Source organism: Homarus americanus, unplaced genomic scaffold (genome assembly GCF_018991925.1).
Source record: "Homarus americanus isolate GMGI-L3 unplaced genomic scaffold, GMGI_Hamer_2.0 scaffold1024, whole genome shotgun sequence".
Lineage (NCBI taxonomy): Eukaryota > Metazoa > Arthropoda > Malacostraca > Decapoda > Nephropidae > Homarus > Homarus americanus.
Window position 1 is genome coordinate 11203828 of NW_024715228.1, and position 19212 is coordinate 11223039.

Consider the following 19212-nt stretch of genomic DNA (forward strand, 5'->3'; position numbering starts at 1 on the left):
AGACACACACACACAGGTGAGACACAGTACCACACAGGTAAGACACACACCACACAGGTGAGACACAGTACCACACAGGTGAGACACACACCACACAGGTGAGACATACAACACAGAGATGAGGCACAGTAACACACAGGTAAGACACAGCACCACACAGGTAAGACACACACACACAGGTGAGACACAGGCACCACACAGGTGAGACACAGTACCACACAGGTGAGACACAGCAAATTACAGGTAAGACACACACCACACACGTGAGACACAGCACCACACAGGCATACACACCACACAGGTGAGACACAGCACCACACAGGTGAGACACACCACACAGGTGAGACACAGTAACACACAGGTGAGACACACACACCACACAGGTGAGACACAGTACCACAGAGATGAGGCACAGAACACACACAAGACACACACTACTACAGGTGAGACACACACCACACAGGTGTGCACACACACCACACAGGTGAGACACAGTACCACACACAGGTGAGACACACACACACAGGTGGGCACACAGTACCGACAGAGATGAGGCACAGTAGCACACTCTCGTGAGACACAGTACCACACAGGTGAGACACACACCACAGGTGAGACACACAGTAACACAGAGATGAGGCACAGTACCACAGGTAAGACACACACACACAGGTGAGACACAGCACACACAGGTGGGAGACACAGCACCACACAGGTGAGACACAGCACCACACAGGTAAGACACAGTACCACACAGGTAAGACGATTACAGCACCACACAGGTAAGACACAGCACGCCAGTTGGAGATACAGTGCACTACACAGGTAAGACACAGTACTCACACACAGGTGAGACACACAGCACACACAGGTAAGACACAGTACCACACAGGTGAGACACAGTACCACACACATGTGTAAGACACAGTACCACACAAGTGGAGACACAGTAACACAGGTGAGACACAGCACACACAGGTAAGACACACAGTACCACAGCAGGTAAGACACAGTACCACACAGGTGAGACACAGTACCACACACAGGTAAGACACAGCACTCACACAGAGGTAAAACACAGTACCACACAGGTGGAGACACAGCACCACACAGGTGAGACACAGGCACCACACAGGTAAGACACAGTACCACACAGGTGAGACACAGTACCACACAGGTGGAGACACAGCACACAGGTAAAGACACAGCACCACACAGGTGAGACAATAGCACCACACAGGTAAGACACAGTACCACACAGGTGAGACACAGTACCACACAGGTGAGACAGAGTACCACACAGGTGAGACACACCACACAGGTAAGACACAGTACCACACAGGTAAGACACAGTACCACACAGGTAAGACAGCACTGGCACAGGTAAGACACATACCGTCATTGGTAAGACACACAGTACCACACAGGTGACACAGTACCACAGAGATGAGGCACAGAACCACACATGTAAGACACAATACCACAGGTGAGGACAATAACACACAGGTAAGAGACACACACACACAGGTGAGACACAGTACCACACAGGTGAGGACACAAATACCACATGGTGTAAGACACAGTACCACAGAGAGATGAGAGGCACAGAGCACTGTGAGACACAGGCACCACACACAGGTGAGACATGGGGTCACCACACAGGTGGAGACATATATCACCACAGAGATGAGGCACAGTACCATTGCTGTAAGACACACACACACAGGTGAGAGCACAGCACACACAGGTGAGACACAGTACCACACAGGAGACACAGTACCACACAGGTAAGACACAGTACCACACAGGTAAGACACAGTAACACACAGGTAAGCACAGTACCACATTGCTGAGACACAGGCACTCACACAGGTAAGACACAGTAATTAATACCAGGTGGAGACATAGGCACACCACACAGTAAGACACAGCACCACACAGGTGAGACATAGCACACACAGGTAAAGACATGTACCATTACTATGGAGACACAGTAACACACAGGTGAGACACAGCAACACACAGGTAAGACACAGTACCTCGCCATACAGGTAAGACACAGTACCACACAGGTGAGACACAGCATTTCACAGGTAAAGACACAGTACCACACACAGGTAAACACAGTACCCACACAGGTGAGACACAGTAACACACAGGTGAGACACAGCACCACACAGGTAAGACACAGTACTACTACTGAGGGTGAGACACAGGCACCACACAGGTGGAGACACAGCACTATTACAGGGTAAGACATTGTGCACCACACAGGTGAGACACAGTACCACACACAGGTAAGACAGCACACACAGGTGAGACACAGTACCACACAGGTGAGACAGAGGCACCCACAGGTGAGACACAGTACCACACAGGTAAGACACAGTACCCACACAGGTAAGACACAGTACCACACAGGTAAGACACAGTACCACACAGGTAAGACACAGTACCACACAGGTAAGACACAGTAACACACAGGTAAGACACAGTACCACACAGGTGAGACACAGTACCACACAGGTAAGACACAGTACCACACAGGTAAGACACAGTACCACACAGGTAAGCAGACAGTACCACACAGGTAAGACACAGTACCACACAGGTAAGACATAGTACCACACAGGTGAGACACACACTCACACAGGTGAGACACAGTACCACACACAGGTGAGACACAGTACCACACAGGAAAGACATGTGTACCACACAGGTAAGACACAGTACACACAGGTAAAGACATATACCACACAGGTAAGACACAGGCACCACACAGGTGGAGACACAGTACCACACAGGTAAGATTACAGCACCACAGTGACACACACACACAGGTGAGATTAATAGTACCACACAGGTGAGACACACAGGCACCACACAGGTGAGACACAGGCACACAGGTGAGACACAGTACCACACAGGTGAGACACAGTACCACACAGGTGAGACAGTACCACACAGGTGAGACACAGTACACACAGGAAAGACACAGTACCACACAGGAGAGACACAGCACACACAGGTAAGACACACAGTACCACACAGGTGAGACACAGTACCAATACAGGTAAAGACAGTACCACACAGGTGAGAAGGCCAGTACCACACAGGTAAGACACAGTTCCACACAGGTAAGACATGGTACCACACAGGTGAGACCTTAGCACCACACAGGTGAGACACAGCACACACAGGTAAGACACAGCACACACAGGTAAGACACAGTAACACACAGGTAGAGAAGGGCAGTAACACACAGGTAAGACATAGTACTCACACAGGTGAGACATATACCACACAGGTGAGACACAGTACTGGCCACAGGTAAGCACACAGCACACAGGTAAGACACAGTACCACACAGGTAAGACACAGTACCACACATAGTAAGACACAGTACCACACAGGTAAGACAGCACACACAGGTGAGACACAGCACCACACAGGTGAAAGACACAGGCACCACACAGGTAAGACACAGTACCACACAGGTAAGACACAGCACCACACAGGTAAGACACAGTACCACAGGTGAGACACAGCACCACACAGGTAAGACACAGCACCACACAGGTGAGACATAGCACCACACAGGTGAGACACAGCACCACACAGGTGAGACACAGTACCACACAGGTGAGACACAGTACCACACAGGTAAGTCACAGGCACCACACAGGTAAGACACAGTAACACCATACAGGAGACACAGTACCGCACAGGTAAGACACAGCACCACACAGGTGAGACACAGTACCACACAGGTAAGACACAGTACCAACACAGGTAAGACACACAGTACCACACAGGTGAGACACAGCACACACAGGTAAGACACAGTAACACACAGGTAAGACACAGTACCACACACAGGTGAGAGACACACAGTACCACACAGGTAAGACACAGTACCACACAGAGACACAGCACCACACAGGTGAGACACAGCACCACACACAGGTAAAGACACAGCACCACACAGGTAAGACACAGTACCACACAGGGGTAGGACACAGTGACTACTATGTAAAAACACAGTACCACACAGGTGAGACACAGCACCACACAGGTAAGACACAGCACATTATAAGACACAGTACTACACAGGTAAGGACAGTACCACACAGGTGAGACACAGTACCACACAGGTGAGACACAGCACCATACAGGTAAGACACAGTAACACACAGGTAAGACACAGACCACACAGGTGAGACACAGTACCACACAGGTGAGACACAGTACCACACAGGTAAGACATGAGTACCAGCCACAGGTAAAGACACAGTACCACACAGGTGAGACACAGGCACACACACAGGTAAGCACACACAGTACCACACAGGTGAGACACAGTACCACACACAGGAGACACAGTACCACACAGGTGACACACAGTACCACACAGGTAAGACACAGTACCAATACAGGTGAGACACAGCACTACAGGTGAGAGACATGCACCACACAGGTAAGACACAGCACCACACAGGTAAGACACAGTACCACACAGGTAAGACACAGTACCACACAGGTAAGACATAGTACCACACACAGGTGAGACACAGCACCATCACAGGTAAGACACAGCATCACACAGGTAAGACACACAGTACCACACAGTGTAAGACACAGTAACACACAGGTGAGACACAGCACCACACAGGTGAGACACACAGTACCACACAGGTGAGACACAGTACCACACAGGTAAGACACAGTACCACACAGGTAAGACATGGTACCACACAGGTGAGACACAGTACCACACAGGTAAGACACAGCACTGGCCACAGGTAAGACACAGTACACACAGGAGACACAGTACCACACAGGTACATGGTACCACATTGGTAAGACACAGTACCACACAGGTGAGACACAGCACCACACAGGGAGACACACAGCACACACAGGTGAGACACAGCCCACATTGGTAAGACACAGTACCACACAGGTGAGACACAGCACCACACAGGCAACACAGCACCACACAGGTGAGACACAGCACCAAACACAGGTAAGACACACACACACAGGTGAGACACAGTACCACACAGGTGAGACACAGTACCACACACAGGTAAGACACAGCACCACACAGGTAAGACACAGTACCACACAGGTAAGACACAGTAACACACAGGTAAGACACAGTACCACACAGGTAAGACACAGCACACAGGTAAGACATGTGCACACACAGGTGAGACACACAGCACCACACAGGTGAGATACAGTACCACACAGGAGACACAGCACTGAAGCACACAGGTAAGACACACAGCACACACAGGTAAGACACAGTACCACAGGTGGGGAGACACAGTACCACACAAAAAGACACAGTACCACACAGGTAAGACACAGTACCACACAGGTGAGACACAGTACCACACAGGTGAGACACAGCACCACACAGGTAAGACACAGCACCACACAGGTGGAGATAGTACCACAGGTGAGACACAGCACACACCGTGGTAAGACACAGTACCACACAGGTGAGACATTAGCACCACACAGGTGAGACACAGCACCACACAGGTAAAGAGGACAGCACCACACAGGTAAGACATGTACCATACAGGTAAGACACAGCACCACACAGGTAAGCATACACAGTACCACACAGGTAAGACACAGTACCACACAGGTAAGACACAGTACTGGTACAGGTGAGACACAGTAACACACAGGTAAGACACAGGCACCACACAGGTGGGGAGACACAGTACCACATTGGCAGGTAAGACACAGTACCACACACAGGTAAGACATTGTGCACCACACAGGTGAGACACAGTACCACACAGGTAAGACACATAGTACCACAGCAGGAGACACAGTACCACACAGGTAAGACACAGTACCACACAGGTAAGACAAGGTACCACACAGCAGACACACACAGCAACACAGGTGAGACACAGTACTACACAGGAGACACAGCACCACACAGGTAAAGACACAGCACCCCTGGTAAGACACAGTACCACACAGGTGAGAGACACAGCACCACACAGGTAAGACACAGTACCACACAGGTGAGACACAGCATTGCTGGTGGTGAAGACACAGTACCACACAGGTATGACACAGCACCACACAGGTAAGACACACAGCACCACACAGGTAAAACACAGCACCACACAGGTAAGACACAGTACCACACAGGTGAGACACAGTACCACAGGTAAGACACAGTACCACACAGGTAAAGACACAGTACCACACAGGTGAGACACAGCACCACAGGTGAGACACAGCACCACACAGGTGAGACATAGCACACAGGTAAGACACAGTACCACACAGGTGAGACACAGCAATTACTGGCTGGTGGTGAGACACAGTACCACACAGGAGACAAGAAAACACACAGGTAAGAGCACAGTACCACACAGGTAAGAAACAGTACCACACAGGTGAGACATTAAGTACCACACAGGTGAGACATTGTGCACTACACAGGTAAGACAGTACCACACAGGTAAGACACAGTACCACACACACAGGTGAGACACAGTGCACACAGGTGAGACACAAAGGTACCACACAGGTGAGACACAGTACCACAGAGATGAGGCACAGTACCACACAGGTGAGACACACAGCACCACACAGGTAAGACACAGTACCACACAGGTGAGACACAGTACCACACAGGTAAGACACAGTACTAGCCACAGGTGAGACACAGTACCACACTATAAAGACACAGTACCACACAGGTGGAAGAGACAGCACCACACAGGTGAGCACACAGCACACAGGTGAGACACAGCACCACACAGGTGAGACATAGCACACAGAGATGAGGCACAGTAACAACACAGGTGAGACACAGCACCACACAGGTAAAGACACACACACACACAGGTAAGACACAGCACCACAGAGATGAGGCACAGTACCACACAGGTAAAGACACAGACCACACAGGTAAGACACAGTACCACACAGGTGAGACACAGCACACAGAGATGAGGCACAGTACCACACAGGTGAGACACAGTACTGCAGAGATGAGGCACAGTACCACACAGGTAAGACACAGTACCACACAGGTAAGACACAGTACCACACAGGTGACACAGTACCACACAGGTGAGACACAGTACTACACAGGTGAGATAATAACACCACACAGGTAAGACACAGTATCATTGCGAGATGAGGCCAGTACCACACAGGTGAGACAGCACCACACACAGGTACACACAGTACCACACAGGTACACACAGTACCACACAGGTAAGCACACACAGCACCACACAGGTAAAGACACAGCACCACAGAGACAGCACAGTGCAGCACACTGGTGAGACACAGCACCACAGAGGTAAGACACACACACTCGTGAGACACAGTACTGACAGAGATGAGGCATGCACCACACAGGTGAGACACAGCACCACACAGGTAAGACACAGTACCACACAGGTAACACACAGCACCACAGCTGTAAGACACAGTACCAGCCACAGGTAAGACACACACACAGGTGAGACATACACCACACAGGTAAGACACAGTACCACACAGGTAAGACACACACCACACAGTAAGACACAGTAACACAGAGATGAGGCACAGTACCACACAGGTGAGACACAGCACACACAGGTAAGACACAGCACACACAGGTAAGACACAGCACCACACAGGTGAGACACAGTACCACACAGGTAAGACACACACACACAGGAGATGAGTACAGTAGCACACTCTGTGAGACACAGTACCACACAGGAGACACACACACACAGGTAAGACACACAGTACCACAGAGATGAGGCACAGTACCACACAGGTAAGACACAGTACTGTACACAGGTAAGACACACAGTACCACACAGGTGAGACACAGTACCACATAGGTGAGACACACACACAGGTGAGACACAGCACTCACAGAGATGAGGCACAGTAGCACACTGGTGAGACACAGTACCACAGAGGTAAGACACACACCACACCTGTGAGACACAGTACCACACAGGTGAGAAAACAGTAACACACAGTGAGACCTAGTACCACACAGAGATGAGGCACAGTAGCACACTGGTGAGACACAGTACTCACAGAGATGAGGCACAGTACCACACAGGTAAGACACAGTACCACACAGGTGAGACACAGTACCACAGAGATGAGGCACAGTACCACACAGGTAAAGACACAGCACTAATACAGGTAAGACACAGTACCACACAGGTGAGACACAGTGACCACAGGTGAGACACAGTACCACACAGGTGAGACACAGTACTGACAGAGATGAGGCACAGTAGCACACTGGTGAGACATAGTACCACACAGGTGAGACACAGTACCACACAGGTGAGACAGTACCACAGAGATGAGGCACAAAGTACCACACAGGTAAGACACAGTACCACACAGGTAAAGACACACACACACCTCGTGAGACACAGCACACACAGGTACAGCACACATTATAGTAAGAAACAGTACCACACAGGTAAAACACTGTACCACACAGATGAGAAACAGCACCACGCAGGTAAGACACTGTACCACACAGGCAAGAAACAGTTCCACACAGGTGAGAAACAGTACCACACAGGTGAGACACAGTCCCACACAGGTGAGACGCTGTACCACACATGTGAGAGACATTGTACCACACACGTAAGACACAGTACCACACAGGTGAGAGACCCAGTACCACACAGATGAGACACAGTACCATAAAGGTGAGAAACAATACCACATAGGTGATAAACAGTTCCACACAGGTGAGAAACAGTACCACAGAGATGAGGCACTGTACCACACAGATGAGACACAGTACCACAGAGATGAGGCACAGTACCACACAGGTGAGACACAGTACCACACAGATGAGGCACAGTACCACACAGGTGAGACACAGTACCACAGAGATGAGGCACAGTACCACACAGGTGAGACACAGTACCACAGAGATGAGAGCACAGTACCACTGGGTAAGGAGACACGGCCTGCCCGCAGGGTAAGACTACAGTACCACACAGGTGAGACACAGTACCACAGGTGAGACACAGCCACACAGGTGAAGTTACAATACCACACAGGTAAGACACAGTTCCACAGAGATGAGGCACAGTACCACACAGGTGAGACACAGTACCACACAGGTAAGACACAGTACCACACAGGTAAGACACAGTACCACACAGGTAAGACACAGTACCACACAGGTAAGACACAGTACCACAGAGATGAGGCACAGTAGCACACTGGTGAGACACAGTACCACAGAGGTAAGACACAATACCACACTCGTGAGACACAGTACCACAGAGATGAGGCACAGTACCACACAGGTGAGACACAGTACCACACAGATGAGGCACTGTACCACACAGGTGAGACACTGTACCACACAGGTGAGACAATCATCAATGCAGCTGCTCCATCATAACTATAGGTGACCCCTTATAACTACAGCTGCCCCCATCATATCTACAGTTGCCTCATCACTGCTACTCCATCAGCACTGAACTTGCCAGATCATCACTTTAGTAACCACTGCAGCATAATCCAAACCTGGTTCAATTGCTTCCCTAAATATGCTGAAAATCGCCGAACAGCCAGTGACGTAACAAACTAACTTTACTTTCATTTACTTGTTTATTCATGTGACCGTCATCAATACAAGTGAGCCATTACAGGTACTTATGTTGTTCTTAGTGCTAATAAGCAGTGAACCACTACCTTCTAGCAATCTTACAAGTGTTTATTGACATATTAATCGTGTACTTGTGTGAGCATACTATGAATATTTGTATGTAAATGAGAAAACTATCACTGTTCGTTTTATCTACCCTCTACCATACTGAATTGATAACTATTTAAATGAGTGCACTTTGCCTTGTCTACAGTGTTGAAACTTCTGGTAGACATTCTTGTCTAATTATTAAGTGATATTTGGAATTGATGTAACAAATTTCCAAACTTTACTAGAAGTTTTAATATATAATCAGTAACAGCAGCTATTTTGGATTTGCCAGTATTTCCGGTCATATGATAAATTGTTCGTGACACCTCTTCTAAGGTGTCTAGATATAGGCTAAATAATGTTTTTATCCAGCATGTAACGATCCTTTGCATAACTGACCTGACAAAGTTTTTTTTTCTGACGTTAACGTTTAGGAAAATCACTTCACTAACTCACCCTCTCCATGTCGAAATCCGGCAGAGGCGTTACTTTGGGACAGCTACCGAAAAACGCTTCATGAGCGTGGGCAAGTGTGAAGAGGCAGCCCACCACAAGCAGTAGCATGACCAAGTTCATTTTTCTGCAAGAAGAGATGGTGTGTAAAGAACGTTATGCACTTGAAGCGATAAGGTGTTCAAGGACCAGTGAGGGTTTGGGTGTGGAGTACGGAGAACATCGTGAGGGTGTGGTGAGTGGGTGTAGAGAACATCACGAAGGTGTGGTGGTGGGGTTTAAAGAACATCACGTGGGTGTATGGTGGTGAGGTGTGGAGAACACGATGAGGGTGTTTTGTGGCGACGTGTGGAGAAAATCATGAGGGCGTGTGGTGGTGAGGTGTGGAGGGTGTCACATTCCTCCGCCTAGGTCAACGTCATCTGGGGGTTGGAAACAACACCACCTTATCACCTGGGTCAACGCCATCTGGGGGTCGGCAAATTAACCAATCCTACCTTGCCGCATCACGACGTTGGAGCAGAGTCAGAATCCTCATAACAACACTACCACGTCTCCCTAGCCTCTACCTGGTAGAGGCTACGGAGTCTACCACAACACTCTAGCCTCTCCCGTGAACCACTAAGGTGACGAGAGGCTTGCATCTTGCCCTAAACCGCAGTTCACTCTCATCCTCTGTCCTGGAACAGTGGCTCGGCGAGCCACTGTTCCAGGCTCGCCCTTAGGACCTCTACCTTCCCGGGGTTCCTTCGCTTCCAGTGACCGCCTTAATCATCCGGCGTACCATAACATTTCCCGCAGAGAGAAGTATGGTTTAAGTTTTTCTCTGGCTCCTCTTTGCTCTTGCCCCACTTGTTTTAGTTTGTATATACTGTAGTTAGGATATTTATAGGTTTAGCTAGGGCACTGGTGTATTTTTTTACCTGTGCCCACCTGGGCACAGGTTATTTTATGACCCACATCAAGGCCTGGGGGGACGAAAATATTATAAAATAATAATAATAATCAAATTAATAAAATTTAATATAAATTATAATTATAATAATAATAATAGTAAAGAGCCATAAATAAATACAATATTTTAAAATATATCAATAGTGAGAAATGATATACTGTATGGGGTATGTATGTTGTGTTGTCAATAGTAAGAAACAATTGAGACCCTGCAATTGCGTTTAAATGAGGCTGAAAGTCAGATGAGTAACCTGGAACTTGGTCACAATTTTCGTGATGCCATATGGCAGCTGGGTCTACCATTAGACAACACATTATGCTTCCAATATCTTCCCAGGCGGTAGTACCTCCCTGTTTGGTAGCTGCCTATTACCTAGCGGTTAGGATTTATTGTCTTTATAATTAGTTATTATTGTTATTAAATATTAAGAACTCCTTCCTTGTATAATGCCCACCCATTTCCCCTGGATTCTTTCTTAAATTTCCTTACTTTAGTTACGAGGTGGCTTCTATGGGTGGACCCGACATTAAGTTTAACTAGCTAACTTGTAACAAGGGTCTCGTGATTGTGTAGAGGGGTGTAGAGAACATCATGAGGGTGTGGCGGTGGGGTGTAGAGAAGATCATAAAGGTGTGTAGAGGGGTGTGGAAAATATTATGAGGGTGTGGCGGTGGGGTGTGGAAAACATTATGAGGGTGGGATGTATAGAGAACTTCAGGAGGGTGTGGCGGTGGGGTGTGAAGAATAGTAACAAAATTACTAAACTACAATATGTTGTAACCACTAGACTAGGGTTAGGATATACATAGCTCTAACAGTAAGCCCTCATGCAGAGGTGAACGAAACTATATATAAATTGTGCGGTCACACTTGGCCACACACTCCAACACTACATGCTGGTCTGTGAACAAAATAGAAACTTTTTCGGGACATTTCCCATCTAGTATCTGATAAACATGTATATAATTAACTAAACAAATAATGTTCTGAAAATACGACGTAAAACTCAACGCAACAGTATCCTAACCTCTTCTCGCAGGATGAGTACGGGGTGCACAATAAACAACCTGCTGTCCTTGGCCAAAATAAATAAAAAATCACGCACACACTACGACAGCACTCTCTCATTCAACACTATCACGACACTCACTCACGCACTACCACCATCTCACTCGCCGCCTAAAATTACACTTATTTATACACTACTCGCATACACACCACCACCACCACACTCGCATACACACCACCACCACACTCGCATACACACCACCACCACACTCACATACACACCACCACCACACCTCACATCACACCACCACCACACTGGCATGCACACCACCACCACACACCACCACCACACCTGCACACACCACCACCACCACACTCATGCACACCACCACCACACACCACGCACACCACCACCACACTGCATACACACCACCACTAAACTCACATACACCCACAAACTCACATACACACCACCACTAAACCGCATACACACCACCACCACCACCACTACACCTGTATACACACCACCACCACCACCACTAAACCGCATACCACCACCACCACCACTAAACCGCCCACCACCACCACCACCATCACTAAACTGCCTGCCCACCACCACCACCACCACCACCAAACCTGCATACCCACCACCACCACCACCACCACCACTAAACTTGCATACCCACCACCGCCACCACCACTAAACCACCACCACCACCACTGACCTGCATGCCCACCACCACCAAACCATGCCCACCACCACCACCACCACCACCAAACCTCACCCACCCCACACCACCACCACCACTAAACTCGCATACCCACCACCACCACCACCACCACTACTCATGCATACCCACCACCACCACCACCATACCACCACCACCACCACCACCACTCGCATACCCACCACCAAAACCACCACCAGCATACACCACTACACCACCACTGACCACTCATACCCACCACCAGCAGCACCACTAAACTCGCATACCGCACCACCACCACGCACACCCCTACACCACGACACACCACTGCACACCACCACTACCCCACACCACCACCACACCACATACGCATACCCACCACCACCACTGCACCACCTCACACACTACACCACCACCACCACCACACACCATACCCCACCACCACACCCACGCATACCCACCCCCACCACTACACTACCCCCACCACTTCCATACCCACCACCACCACCACCCCACCCACCCCCACCACCACACTGCATACCCACCCCCACCACTACCCACCTACGCATACCCACCCCACCACCACACCTGCACACACCACCCCCCCCACCACACCTCATACCCACCCCCACCACTATCGCATACCCACCCCACCACTACACTCGCAGACCACCACCTCACCACCACACCTGCATACCCACCACTACACTCGACCCACCACTACACCCGCCACCACCATCACCACTACACCAACCCACCACTACACTCATACACCCCACCACACTCATACCCACCACACCACACCTGCACTACCCACCACCACACTATACCCACCACCACTACCCACTCCGCACCTACCACTCACGCATACCCACCCCACCACACACCCACCCCCACCACCACACCACACCCCACCCCACCACCACACACCACCCCACCACCACCACTACACTACACCTGCATACCCACCCCCACCACTACACTGCATACCCACCCCACCCCACACCCACCACCACCACACTGCATACCCACCCCCACCGCTACACCCACCCCACCACTACACTGCATACCCACCACCACTGCTACCACCATAGCCACACCACCACCACTGCACTATCCACCACCGCCACCACCACCACCCACCACCACACCACCACCACCACCACCACCACCACACTCCTACCCACCACCACCACCACCACCACACCACACACCACCCCACACCACCACCACCACCACCACCTTGCCACCACCACCACCACCACCACACCTACATACCCACCACCACCACCACCACCACCACATACCCACCACACCCACCACCACCACCACCACCACCACCACCACCACCACCTGCACCACCACCACCACCACACCACACTCGCATACCCACCACCACCACCACCACCACCACACACACCCCACCCACCACCACCACCACCACCACACACTGCACACCCACCACCACCACACCACACCACCACCACCACCACCACCACACCTCTGCCACACCCACCACACCCCAGATGTGCATACCCACCCACCACCATTACACCTGCACACCCACCACCACCACCACTACACTCATACCCACCACCACCATCACTACACCAGCATACCCACCACCACCACCACTACACTGCACACCCACCACCACCACCACACTCGCATACCCACCCCCACCACTGATACCCACCACCACTACACTCGCATACCCACCACCACCACTACACTCGCATACCCACCACCACCATTACACTCGCATACCCACCACCACCAACACTACACACCACCTCACCACACACTTGAAAAAAAATGATCGCACTAACGAACAATTATATTTGCTAAATTGAAAATGTTAAAATTTGATGATATAAACACTTACTGCTGTGCTTTATTTGCTAATAAATCAATTAATCACTTGAATGATAATAATTATTTCCAGTTCTGGAATATGAAGAGCGACAATTTAGACGCCCATGCGCTCCTCTTAGTCCCAGACCTCCACGAAATATCATGGTGTGAAGGTGTGGAACAACGAATGTAGGAAAAAATGGCACAGGAAAAAAGGGCACAGGAAAAAAGGGCACAGAAAAAATGGCAATAGGAAAATGTGGCACCGGAAAAAAAGGGCATAATAATCAGACTAGGAAAAAATGGCACATTCATTTTTATTGACATGTTTTCGCTAAAAATTTATAACGCTTGTTTCTGAATCTTACTTAGTTATATGAACGTCATAACCTAAAACATGACCTCACGTGAGGTGACCTTACACAATGTACCCACAGAGGACGACCTCACTTTACCAAGTGAACATGACAACGATAACTTCACAAAATATGAAGGTTGAGGATGACTTGATCACGAGATCTGAGGTTGACGAGTTCCACAAGACTTTAAATAATGAGTTACTTAATGCACAAAGGCAGAGCATACCATATAGAAAACTCAGATCAAACAACAATGACCCTAAATGGATAAACAATTATTTAAAGAATATTATTGGACAAAGGAAGGCTATAGGTAGGAGAATAAATCGTGGTGAAGTTTACCTCCGAGATTATTATAAAGTATTGGCTGGTTGGGTTAAGGCCGATATAAGAAAAGCAAAGAGGAATAATGAACGAAGGTAGCAAGGGAGGCGAAGTCAAACCCCAAGGGATTCTTTCAAATATATCAAACTAAAACACGTGATATGATCGAGGTGTATAAATGGAAGTCAGGGCTAAACAAAGGTGATATAGCAAGTTACCAAACATCATCATTAACTCGAATACGCTGGATAGCTTCAAACACAGGCTCGTTAGCTCGTAAGTTCGTTTGTGGTTCGTGAGCTCGAAGTGAAATTTGTTGTGCCATTTTTCCTAGTATGAAAATTGTGCCATTTTTTCCTGTGCCCTTTTTTCTTGTGCCATTTTTTCAGAGTACCGGAACAACTTACCCACAACTATTCGAGCAAAGATTACGCTATCTTCCCTGAAACCATCTCTTAAAAAAATATCTATTGTCCAAGTTTTAATATTTTATAACGCCTACCTTACCATCAAAGCCATTATATCATACTGTCAAGTAAACAGAAAATACCATTGCAATAATTATATATTTGCCGTCAAGCAATTATTCTGACTGTCTGCCCTCTTGTTTCACTTAAACAATGTGAGCCATGTTGTATTGCTTTCCTGACTTATCAAATCAGTTTATTATTATCAACTCTTCTGTAAATATGTATACTGTATATTTATAATATGAATGTAAAAAATAAATAAAAACAAACCTATATCAATGCATAATTAAAAAAAATAATGGTGGTAACATTCTCATATGTATTTACTAACCCCATGTTATGTGTACTATTCCAGATGATACTAAATGTTATATAATAATTCCTCGAGATAAATGTACAGTATATAACAGGTGCCTCTAAGAGACCCGAGGCTTTCAATTGGCTCGGCCTTTCCAACATTGATATTACTGTCAAGTCTATCTGTATTTTTCTGGCTAAATAAACTGTTTTAACATCAATATAAATATCACTACCACCACCACCACCACACTCGCTAACATAATACTACCACTCTCACTTACACATGACCACCACACCACATACACACCACCACCACACTAACATACACCACTACTACTATACTCACTTACCCACCTCCACCACACACACTTACATCCAACACATTCACTTACACACCACCACCACCACACTCACTTACACACCACCACCACCACCACCACCACCACACTCACTTATACACCACTACCACACTCCCTTATACATATTTAAATTTTAGGTGGTGAAAACTATTGAAAAACATCTATTTAGATAATTATTGCTCATTTATCCGTCGTTATCAGTCAGCTCGCCAGTGTCTGACTGTATTGGTCCAATCTTATCTCGTGATTTAATTTGATACATTTGAAAGAATCCCTTGGGGTTTGGCTTCGCCTCCATTGTTACCTTCAGTATTATTATTCCTCTTTATAATAATCTCGGAGGCAAACTTCACCACGATTTATTCTCCTCATAGCAATGGTTTTAAATTAGACTAATTTAGATTTAGGCGAGAGATAGGTAAACATTGGTTTGGAAATAGAGTAGTGGACGAGTGGAACAAGTTACCAAAAATCATTATTAACTCGAATACACTAGATAGCTTCAAACATAGGTTGGATGGATATATGAGCGATAGACCTGGTGCCGTTGTCTCCATTCTTATAATCTTACGTTCTTATGTAAACCCCGCTACCACACACTGCCCTACACACCACCACCACACACTGCCCTACCACACACTGTTCTACACACACACACAGTTGTAAAAAGTACTGGACTTTGTTACTTAAGTAAAAGTATGGTTACATTGGCAACATGCTACTCAAGTAGAAATAAAAGTATCCAAATGTCAATGTACTTAAGTAGAATTAAAAATCATCTCATTCTTAAGGTACTCAAGTACTGAAAGTAAAAAGTAACATCAAAATTAGCATTTGTCTCAAATATTAAAATAAATTTACATTAAATTTTACAAAAATAGTTAACTAAAGATAAAAATTGAAAAGGCAGAATTTCTCATGCTTATTTGTTAATCATTCTGTTAAGATTAATTAATACCTGATTCTCAAAATTATGGCTGTCCATTCAGGATTTTTAGGCCTAAATATATGCCCAGCATGACCTATCGAAAGAGAATACTCATACGTTCAGCCGCTGTTCTCCCTACAATCCATCGCAGGGATTGTGAATGAGCTGAAAATATATCCACCCAATACTACATAAGAACATAATAGAGACACAACAGCGCTTCCTGTCACCCTGGCCAACAGTTCCCTTCGACATCACCACACCCATGTACCCGCCTAAACGACTGACCACACATAATCTTTACCTCCAACATACATAACCTACAAACTGAAAATAACATCATACAGACCATCTACATAGACGGCTCTCTTAACACTGTCTGTGGGAGGGCTGGAAGTGCTGTCATTGTGACTGAACCTAACGGGAATGTAATAGAGAAAGGAGCTAGAATTAGTAACTGGGTATCCACTTTACAAACTAAACTATCTGCCATACTCACAGCCCTGAAACTTGTTGAAGAGACTGCCGCTGTCTGTCTCTTCACAACTGCATCCTTAACCTCAATACTTAATCTTGATACCATAAATTCGGATAGCTACCGGCTTGTCTCTGAAGCCAGGCACAAGCATATGTGTCTTTCTAACAGGGGTATCAGGATCAAACTGCTGTGGCTCCCCTCTCACACTGGCAACAGTCAACATGATAGAGTAGATGCCTTAGATAAACTCGCATCCAAGAATGGCAATGTTGAATACAATCTTGAACGGTCAAACAAAACCCTAAAAACTGTAACCAGAAAAGAGCTTTCTGGTGAATTTGAAGCAGGTAAACAAGTGCAAACAGGCACTAACCAAATCATTGCTTATCATGTTGAAATGCATCAAGTAAAACATGTATATGGAGCAGGTAACAAGATCACTAAATTACGAGATGTTGTAACCACATGACTAAGGTTAGGATATAAGTACCTCTAGCAGTATGTCCCTCAGGCAGATGTGAACAAAGCTATATGTAAAGTGTGCGGCCAGACACACTTCAACGCTACGTCTTAGACTGTGAAAATAAATAGAATCTTGTAGGGATAGATCCAATCACACTGTGTATGCAATGGCACACACAACACTTTATCTCTGATGGCAAGATATACTAAGGCTGTATCCACACTTCGCATCTAGTACCTAATCAAAATTTTATACACCGACTTAAACAAACAATGTACTGGAAATAATCTAACATTCATTGCCATAATATCATGATCATTGGGGTCTGATAAACACCCTTTGTGGCCCATACTCTGTAATCGTTTTTGCTCTACCGCTCATAGGATGAGTTTGGGGTGCACAATAAACTAGCAGTTATACAAGGCAAAATTCAATTCACTTCATATTGTCTTAGACACCACCACCACACATTGTATTACTCACCATCACCTCACACAAACTGCCCTACACACCACTACCACCTAAACATCGCCATAACACACTGTCGTACACAACACACTGTCATATACACCAAGGACTAGAAACAGTATCTTATCCTGGGTATACACACCATCATTCACTGTCTTACACACCACCACCAAACACTGTACTTCACACCACCACCAAACACTGTACTTCACACCACCACCAAACACTGTACTTCACACCACCACCAAACACTGTACTTCACACCACCACCAAACACTGTAGTTCACACCACCACCAAACACTGTAGTTCACACCACCACCAAACACTGTATTTCACACCACCACCAAAC

At 47.2% G+C, this 19212-nt stretch overlaps 1 protein-coding gene across 8 annotated transcripts in view; it reads right to left on the bottom strand.

Moving 5' to 3' along the window:
* LOC121856916 overlaps positions 1-19212 on the bottom strand; it is a 38078-nt gene that overhangs the window by 8760 nt on the left and 10106 nt on the right. For 7 of the 8 annotated variants that reach the window (XM_042352685.1, XM_042352679.1, XM_042352714.1 and 4 more), the window contains exon 2: positions 10193-10316. In XM_042352685.1, the coding sequence (XP_042208619.1) occupies positions 10193-10316 (124 nt within the window). Of the gene's footprint in view, positions 1-10192; positions 10317-12734; positions 12750-19212 lie in introns of those variants that run through there. The other variant, XM_042352739.1, reaches the window with a different exon arrangement.